This window comes from Vollenhovia emeryi, unplaced genomic scaffold (genome assembly GCF_000949405.1).
Source record: "Vollenhovia emeryi isolate VEMERY1.0 unplaced genomic scaffold, V.emery_V1.0 DF939156.1, whole genome shotgun sequence".
In the NCBI taxonomy this organism is placed as follows: Eukaryota; Metazoa; Arthropoda; class Insecta; order Hymenoptera; family Formicidae; genus Vollenhovia; species Vollenhovia emeryi.
Window position 1 is genome coordinate 1,465,485 of NW_011967210.1, and position 10,095 is coordinate 1,475,579.

Below are 10,095 nucleotides of genomic sequence, written 5' to 3' on the forward strand. Positions count from 1 at the left end.
CTAATTACTAAGTTTCGACAACTTGTAACGAGAAACGGATTGCATGTTGAGACGACGGCTCTTTATCAACGTATACATATTTCACGAGACTAACTCGTCTAAAATTTGAATGTAAATCGTGGTACTTTGTCGCGGTTACATCTCGTTTATGCAACGCGCTTTTAATTATCTGTCGATTTCGTGTAATCTGTTCCATTTTCGGGAAACGAGGGAAATTTTTACGACTTCGGCGTTTGCGCTGTAATTCGCTCTGTCGTTCTTCGCAACTCGAACGTGCGTTTCGCGGTATTTTACATCGCGTACGGGAGTGCTCGAAATTTCGCGCGATCGATGATTTTCGCGAGTGAGTGTTGTGTGAGTGCAACAAAGAAATCTAAGAGGAGAAGGCAGCCTAGGAGGCATCGAGCAACGGCGGAGAAATGGTGAGGTAAGTGTCTTACATTTTTATCTTACTTACTACTTGTGTAAAATAAAGTATCTGTTCTGTGTTTTTGTTTTATTTATTCAAATGATTCGAACGGGGATTCGAATAAGTGTTAGAGACAAAACCATACGTTTTTGTAAGTTTATATTTAAAGGAAAGACTTTTTCGGTATCCTATATAATTATTTTAATAAATATCTATTTTAAAAAATATAAAATATAAAGTATATTTAATACAATAATTTCGATTTTACATAATTAATCTGTAATAATATACATATTTGTATTTTTACAATTTAACATATACATGTAGTTGACGATGTACAACTCTGCTGTTGCGAATCGTATCAGTGAGTGATAAATTACTTTTTATTTTAAATTGACGTTGCGCATACAATTACTTCTTTATATGTATACAAATTCTTAAAAATATACAATGCCCACCCACAAATTGCGCGCGCGAAGCGCGCGTTTTGTCATTTCTAGTCCTTACAAAATCTCCATGTAATCGTTTTGACTTCATTTTCAAGTTTCTTCACTTGTTAGACAATAAACATTAAATTTGAACATTTCCTCAACTTGTTTTCTCAAAAAATTTACTTCTTTTAGTGAATATCCAAATACATATCATAGTTTACGCTTATAAGCGCGTATTATTTTTTTCATAATAAGACTGAAGTAGTTGCTGTTAGGACAGTGAGTTGATACAACTTTGCGTGCAAATTTAGAACAATAAACAGTTAGATACAAATACACATACCAAATTACTTCTCATTAAGACCGCGGTTAGACTGGTGGGAGGCAAGGAAACACGTTTTCTGCCTAACCGAATACTGCAATTTTAACTGAAATTACCTCTATAAGCAAATGCTTATTAGTAAAATCAAAAAGATATAATGTTTTGAGGAAATCTAACAGCTCTTAACAACGTCGTCTATTTTTAAACGTGCATATAAGAAAACTATTTTAATTAGATGAAATTATTTGTAATCAGATAAAATCGTATGAAATCTAATGAAATCATGTAATTGGTGGGACAACATTTTAGCTAGTGGTTACCCCCTTGATATTTATCAATATTTCGCGTCACGGAGAAAACTTCCTTTTGAAATTTACCGTGACAATCGTATAATCTTGGGACAATGCGGCATTTTAAAAAACTGTATGATAGTTGTTTTTAAATTTTAGAATACATTTTACTAGCGAAATGTGTAAAATTTCAATAACTCTCATAAAATTGTGCGAAATGCCGTGTTGTCCCACGATTTTCATGATAAATTTTAAGAAAAAATTGTCTCCGTGCATCTACTTATATCTCGCACGCGAAGAGTATTCCGTTCCGAGCTGACGGACGGTCCTCGCGAGGCAGCTGCGTTCATCTATGAAACAATTAGATCGGCCCAGGAGATAACTGGAATGTCGAGGCGGCCCCTTCCTTTCTACCCCTCTCCGCTCGCAGGTACTCGAGAACCGTAACTTCCACCCGCGCGACAGGCAGCCGTGCACCGAGAGCGTAAACCGGCTATCGCGCGGATCCATCTCGGTTAGCTGGTCATTTAGCCGTTTATGATCCGGCCGGCGATGCCCGTCCGGAGAGGCGCGGTATAAATTCGAGAGCTCGTCGCTTTAACCCCAGCGACTTTAGCCACGTGTACGTTTTGTTGCAGCCCAATGCATCGCGCCGCTCGGCATGGAGTCCGGGGCGATCCCGGACACGGATATCAACGCCAGTTCCAGCTTCGACAACGGAAACGTCGGACCCTACCTGGCACGGTAAGCGACAGTTTTTCATTCGGATGCTCCGCCGGACCGCCATCGATCACTCGTATCTACCGGCGCCTTCTGTTACGTTCGACGCAGCCGCGATATCGCGGGATGCTGCGTGAACGCCGCGCAAAAATTGATCCCCGCGTCCTTCGCTAAAGAGTCCTCCGCCGCGTGAACCAGTCACCGGGCGGAATATTCATAAAGACGATAGAAAGTCGCTTTGGTCGTGTCGTTTTTATTATCGCCGAGTAACGAGTTGGAACATCGCGCTCCACTTTCAGGAGCCATAATATAACTAGTATGCCCACTCTCTGTCGGCCCTTTGATTTTTTCGGTCCCGATCACGTGGTATCCCGTCATGTCTCTGGTCCAAATCCAGCGGTGTATGTGTGGTAGTGTAGCCTTGGTACACAAAATGTCGGATGCGCAGAAGGGATCGACGCGAAACGAAACAAATGACGGAGTGGACCTACCAGTTATGTTATGGGCCTGCTGAAGACCAAAAACGAAGGCTCCGTGTCAACGAACACACCGTCTCGCGTTAATTGTGACGCCTCCGCTTTGCGCTTGCTCGCGCGCGCGCACACACGCCGACACTAAAGACTCACCGGGATCGCCCGGCTGCTCGTTAATACCTACGTAAAATCCGGAATATCAGGTTTGTAAGTCTACAGCGAGAGACGTTATTGCGACGCGCGAACAAAGAGAGCAACGCGGTCGTAAACGTAATTATTTCTAATCTAACGGGCGTAGCTTTAACCCCCCCCCCCTGCGTTTATGCGCGAAGACTAGCTAACTGACTAACGGAGATTAGTCGACATCTCTTATCGCGAGACGAAAAAATTGCGCGCCGTGCGCGGCGGGCGCGAGAAAGCTTATGAAGCTCTAATTATAAATTAACGCCTATCCTCGCGAGGATAAATTCGCGGCGCAACAACGTATAATTAAGTAATCCGCGTACCTTTCCGATAGCGATATCGCTCCTCGTTTGGCACTTGCTCGCGCGCGAAATGAATATTTATAGAGCTGTTAAATTGATCGTTCCCCCGGAGCGCCGGTTTATTCCTCGGTTTAAAAACGAATTTATTTTTAATTGCGGCTGACGAAAATTATTCAACGTGAATTTACGACCGATCGGGGATTTACATACCGCCGTCCCTGCCGTGCGTTCTGTTCCGCGTTAATAATTTCCACGTCATTATTCGATACGTCCCTTGATCGCGCTGTTTGCGCTCGTAATTATTTAACGACAACGACAACGTTACCGGCCGCCGTGAAAACTTGAAAAAAACCTCCCGCCGTCGCGTATCCCGACGAGTTAACGCTGCAGTAGACACGAGCGCGTAATCGCGCGCGCAACGAGTTTAACGTAACTTTTTGCCTATAGTTAATAAACGATGAAGCACGACGGCGGAATTAATTTCATTCCAAATTAATTTCCACCTGCATTGGCCCCCCGCATTTTGCCCGGCGCGCTTCGCCGCCCTCGCAACCAACCCTTTCCCTTACCCGCGCAAACATTTGCAAAATGACTACGGCGCAAAACAGAGCGCGCCTTCAGCGGGCGTGCCTCGCAGGAGGCCCCGCGCGTTCTCTAATGCAATTATCACAAAAGGACCTTTGACGTATCATACCTGAACCAAAAAGAATATTGCACCTGGCCAGTGGTAAAAGGGTTGGCCGTGTAACGCCTCTGGTAGCCGCTGGTGCAACGCATGAATACGAGATGCAACTGGCAGAGTACGTGCGCCAACTACCTCCTCTCACCCCCCCCCTCTCTCTCTCTCTCTCTTTCTCTGTCTCTCTCCATGCTTCTGGTTGACGGCGGTACCGCCTCTCGCTCTCGCGCTCCGGCGTTTAGATATTAATGCGTGGGGCCCGGTATTCGCTGGCGGTTTGCAGTGCAGCGGCGGTTTATACGAGTATTCCATCCCACGGGACGTATCCCCCAGCCCGGCAGACCGCGGTTGTAGAACCGAACGGGTGCGCGCGGCACCAGGCCGTAGTATACACGGAGCGTTGGTCGACGGCCCCGCGGGCTCTCCGATATTAATACATTCCATTACCGCAGACAATGACCGGCTGAATGGGCCTCCGAGTCTTGATGAGCTCCGCTGTGCCCCCGCAGCATCGCGCGCGCCCGGGATCCTCCTCCGGCCGCGCGCACGTCACCATCTAATTTAATACAGGCCGGCCTCGGGCGTGCGAGGTGCCGCAGACGTTCGCAACCGCACTCGGCGCGGTGTTCTCCTTTGTGCCGTGCGCTCGGGAAGGGGGGAAAAAAAGAGGGAATTGCCCCGCCATTTTCTTCGAAATTCCGCGAGATGATAGGCCGACGAGCGCGCTTCGCCCCGATTCGAATTACCGCGCGGTTACGGCGTATTTTTCTTTCTCGCTCACCGCGGGCGCACCGAGGGTGCGCGTTCGAAAAAAAAAGAAGAAATGGAGAAAGGGGGAAAAATAACGCGAAGCTAGGTTCCGCGCGCACTCCCGGATTCTCGTTATCCTGAAAACGTCGCGAATTAAAACAACGGGGATGCGTTGGTTACACGGAGAAAAATCACCCGGAATGAAAACACCGGGAATATAAAATACATAAATGATTCGCGGTTTGGTCATTGACTGCTGCAAAAAGACTGATTTCACGTTGACTCTGATTGATTTCTTTGGATTCTCTTCAGTATAAAATAACAAAGTAATAACCAACACGCTGAAAACGAGAAAAACTTGCGACGGTTTGATGCGCAAAAACACGTCAATTAACTACGACTTGTTATGCTCAAATAATCGAAAGGTGATCTAATTCTGGCCTGTAGCTGTATTTTCGTAAATACCGTAATTGAGTTGTTTATTATGACGGCTACGTAGCTCCTGGCAGCCGAACGAATGGAGCCCATTTTTGCGCGATTCAACTATACTTTATTGATTCACAATAGTTTTCCCATCCACTTTATTTTGCCCCACCGTCCTCCACTAGAAGGTAGGATTCGCTGCACGATGTTCCCTGGTGGCCATTTTGTAGTTGAACTAAAAATTCTTCCTTTGCGGGCGACGGGAAAGGTACGTGAGAAAAGGCTCGTTTTCCTCAAATGTAACAAAAGCGATTTCGCAGATTTGAATTAGAATGGAAAATTGCCGAGTCGCAGCGCCGCGAGCCGCGATAAATCATCCGCGAATAAAAGAATAAACAGTTTTCGCCGATGCGTATCGCGGGAGCTAATGGAGCGCGTTTTTTCCAATTATCGAGTGAAAAATTTTTGACGTACAATCGGCATGAAAGGGCCGGCGCTGTATTTTGTACCGCATGCTCCTTTCAGGAATCGCGCAGCTGCAAGTTCTTTCGCACGTTTCCGCCATTCCTTTTCTTCGTGTTTCCGTTGAACGGCATTTCTAGAATGGGTGCAATTAAGACGCCAGTAGGAACATAGAGCGAGCGAGATACCGCCCGGAGAAATTGGACGGGGCTGAGAAATCACGAGACGATTTTCGCCGCGTAATTTCGTTCGAAACGAAAATAGCGCGCGTTTCAATTTATCTGCCGGGCGGGCTGTGATTACGTGCTAATTACGTCGATGCATACTATTAAGCGCGCGAGTTTATTTCCAACGCGAGAGCGAAATATTTAATTGTTATTGTTTACGTGACGTTGTAAATGTACTTCGTTAATGTTGCCGTAGCTTCGAAACGATAAGCAATGATTATTTCCGCACACGTACTTGGACGCACACGTTCCAATTGCCGTTCGAACGGCTGGAAATATGATACGAAGCATTTTCCTAAATAGAGGAACGGCAGGAAACTGCACGATACAAGATATTTGCTTCGGAAAGAACGTGCCTAGCCGTCGAGTTAGCGAATTTTTACAAGCTCGTAATAGCTCTTACTTAGAGCCATTACTTGATACACTATAATTTAGAAAGGTACAGACACGACGGTTAAAAGAGACAGACGCCGGTTATAGTCGCGGCCGATTACGCTTACGCGTCAAACGATGCCAAAGTGGACCTCATCTTCGATCTTACTCCATCTCGAGACATCAGAGGATGATTGGAACGGAGACGCCTCGAGCAACACACAGGCGAAGAGCTCTCCGAAAATAGCCTCTGATCTGTCTGATGTTTCGCCAACGACGAATCGGTCAAATAATTTCTGATATTTATTTTCAGCTCTTCCGGCGCAAAACGATGCGCCCGAAAACGTTTTTAATTGAGAACAACTCAATTACGGCATTTATGAAGATGCGAGAAATTTTTAATTCATGTCTACTCCATTGTAAAAATAAAACACCTACAGTACCGGCCAAAATTAAACCGTCTTTCGATTTTCTGAGCGTAACTAGTTTTCAGGCGCACGGATGAAAAATTCGAAAATCATGGTGTATTTTTGCCAAGTTTCATTACCCTTCGTGTACGAGATGCAGCTGTTATCAGGTGTCTACTGTAAAGTTTGGAGCATATTCAGTGCACTTTGGCGAAAGTTCCGCTCGGAAAACCTATAAGATGATCTGACCGGTACTGTATCTATTCTTTTTAAAACTTTGCTTAAATTTGCATTCTAAAAGTAAACACGACGTCCTCAATTCGGTACAAAATTAGACGGGATATTTTTCTTTTTCGAGAGAAAATAATCGCGATTGGAATAGTCTCGGTCTATTTAGTTCTGCGATGTACTCGCGGTACGGATGCGTCATCTCGTAGCTGCAGTAAAAATAACGAGTGCCAGTAAAGATTCGATTCGTAAGTGGCCGAGACCATCCCGAGTCGAATATTCTGGCCTCGGTTTAGCCTCGTATAATTTTTTAATTGGTAGCAATGAGGTCGAACTGAGGTCTTTGTGTCGGAGAAAACATTTTCACCTCAGATAGGCCTGAAAAGAGTCGCTTTTAGCAGTATTTCCCTTTTAGCAGTAAAGAGGCCAATGCGAGTGTATAGATGGGAATAAAGACTATGAATACGTGAGTCCTAATAAAACTGTGGTTCAGGCACTAATGAATAAGACTGTACGACCTTGCGAAAGAGATGAATTGATACGTTATATAATTAAAGATATCTGAATCTAACGAACTAGTGCGTAAGTCGAGAGATTTCGTTTACGCTAGTAGCGCGGATCCAAGACCGTTGAATTAGATTGAAAAATAACTTCTCTTCTGCGCGACGATCGTTCAATTCGTAACGATAACGCACGATAAAAATTGCGCCGCGTGACAGATTCAATTTTCCCGTGACCGACAACGTCATCGTCGAAACGGTAATAACGACGGCTTTTTTTCTCACTGCGAAATTAAATTCTGACCGCGGCTGACGGGACGGCGTGCCTTTGTCGTACGAAATCGCGCGCGAATCTTTTCCCATCGATCGCCGTGCGCTCCGCCACTCGCCAGGCGCGGCGCGGCGTGGCGTGGCGGCGAGATGTCCGTCAATCTTCCCGATCGATGGTCTGCATAATGCGAGCGCGTTAACGCGCGCAGATAGCGAGCAGTCCCGCTGTCACGTGCCCGTTAATACCGCGGCGAATGCAGAATCGGCGGGGCGGGTTGACGCGATGGAAAATTTAAGTTCGCCACGCCATCCTCCTCTCGCCTCGCTCGATTTAATGCCATCCGTCCGTGGCAGTCGTGCGGAGCGGACGACATGGAGTTTTCGGTGGTTCGCCGCCGTGTCCCACCGCCGAGAAAACGATTATACCGGTTCGTCTTTTTGGGGACCACACACCTCGAGCCTTCCTCGCCCCGCGACACTCACGGAAAGTCATTATAAATAGAACCCGCGAACCGTTTTTCTTTCCTTTTTTTCTTCTTCTGGACATCGCCGCGAATTTTTGACGGTATAAAAGAGACTACGCTCGGAGCGGGATATTGTCTTCGCGGAAATAAATTCGCGTTTGCATGAATTTACATTTAATTTAGATAGCGGAATTTTGTAATTTAGATGGGATTTCTATTAAAAAATAATATTCCAAAAGGTTCAGGTATTTATTTTGAATTAAATTCTTGAAATATACTTTTTCACGATTTATATTTACGTAATGCGTCTCGAGATCTCGCAAGGAAATTACTTAGTTTTTCAAACACATCAAATAATAGCCTGTAATTGTTTGCAATTTAAATATTTCTCAATGCCGCGGACTCATTTTCCCCTGTAATCTTTATCGAGCAAGGAAAACTATATTACACTCAACGTGATTCAATACATATTTGTTTTAATTCATTGTTCATTTCTGTGGAAATCGCATTATTCGATTTCACTCCGATCGGATCCTTATCATCAATATTCCACACAAGTGCGGAAATTAAAACTCTGCGGCAACGTTTTAAATAAATAGCATTGATCGGCATTTGCTATAAATTCACAAAAAAATTTCCGGTAAATGAAAAAAGTTCTTTACTCGCCCACATCGAATGTCTACTGCAAATATTTAACAATGCACAGCTTCTCTCTAAATAATCAATATTTATTGTGATCATACGTTGAACCACTCAGAGCGCTCGAATCTTTTTAAAAAACTTCATAAAATTGGAAATACGAAGTAATAAAGAGTAAAAAGTGTCTGAAGTATTTAAACACTAACATCCTGCCTTGGCTCTTATTCTTTTATTACTTGGTATTTATGTTTTTACATTAGAGTCTTATAAATTTTATCAATTGTTTATAAAGCTGATTCGCAGGCGGGTAATTAGTGTTGCTCGCGATGGAAAAATTGAAATCCGCACCCACGGAAAAAATTTCCGGATCCAATGCTGTCACACTTGAATGTATCATAAAATAGGATCGCTATAGCGCCAATCATATTTATTATAGAAAAAGGAATATTTTAATCTTAAAAGAAAAATTCTAAAGTCTAGAATAAAATGATAGTATGTATCGTTTTTTGTCGAATATCGCGGCGCCAACTTGGTGCGTTGTAAAATGAAGGGAAAATTTATTCTAAACGCAAGAATATATTAGCTTACATTTATATAAGTTACTCTTGTCTTAATATATTATCTTTTTAATTCAATAGAGGAGAATGAGAATTATTGATTTCATTTTGATACTGTTTTATTTTTATACTAAACGAGGTTGTGAGAAATATAAATGCGTGAAGAATATTTTTTGTCTCGGTAACAGAAGTCCTTTCTGAGGGTGCGATCTGATCTCGTTTTCTCGTGGCGAAAGAAGGCTGTGGTGTGGAATGGCGTCTTGTCACTGCTACTCCACCCTTGGCTAATCATCCCGAACGAGCCGGTTGTTAACGATAAAGAGGCGCCTCCGCCACGCAGGTTGTAAATCTCGCGAAAACAGCCATTATAACCGCGATCAGCCGCACCGGCGCGGCGCGGCCGTGGAGAACGCACGCAGCCGTGTTATCGTGCTCGGTTAATGACGAACGCACGAGGCCCGATTATTAGCACCTCGTGGAGCCGCGACGCGATTCCTCGATGATGCGTACTCATCGTAAATAGCTCTATTTATATTCCTCATTATCGGGAGAGATTATTATAATCATCCCGCGCCGTAATAACGCGGTTTATTGTGCCATTTCGTCGCAAGTGGTGTCTTATTTTATCGCGGCAAGTGCCTCGCATAATCGACAGTCGTGCTATCGTCGGCGCAATTGTCGTCGTCCTCCTCCGATCCTCTTTCCGTGAGATATCGACGTGCCGAGAGTGTAACTTGCGCCGAGTCTGCGAGAGAGCGTTTCACGCGGCGATTCCTAATCTGCAATTTGAGAGAAGAATACACCCCGCCCGTATATATAACTATACCTATCCTCGGCGTAACGCCGAAAAGGAGCACCACTCTTAGTCGAGCATTTAAACGGTCCACGCAATTAGGGAAGGCGCTTCGCGCTTCATGTTTTATTCATGTCGGCCCCGGCGCAGAACTCTCTCTCTCTCTCTCTCTCTCTCTCTCTCTCTCTCTCTCT

The 10,095-nt window shown here is 44.6% G+C and overlaps 1 protein-coding gene across 1 annotated transcript in view; it reads left to right on the top strand.

Moving 5' to 3' along the window:
• LOC105565027 (epithelial discoidin domain-containing receptor 1-like) overlaps positions 1–10,095 on the top strand; it is a 168,342-nt gene that overhangs the window by 88,199 nt on the left and 70,048 nt on the right. Inside the window, exon 3 of the mRNA XM_012017844.1 lies at positions 2,091–2,196. Coding sequence (XP_011873234.1) covers positions 2,091–2,196 — 106 coding nt within the window. The remainder of the gene's footprint in view (positions 1–2,090; positions 2,197–10,095) is intronic.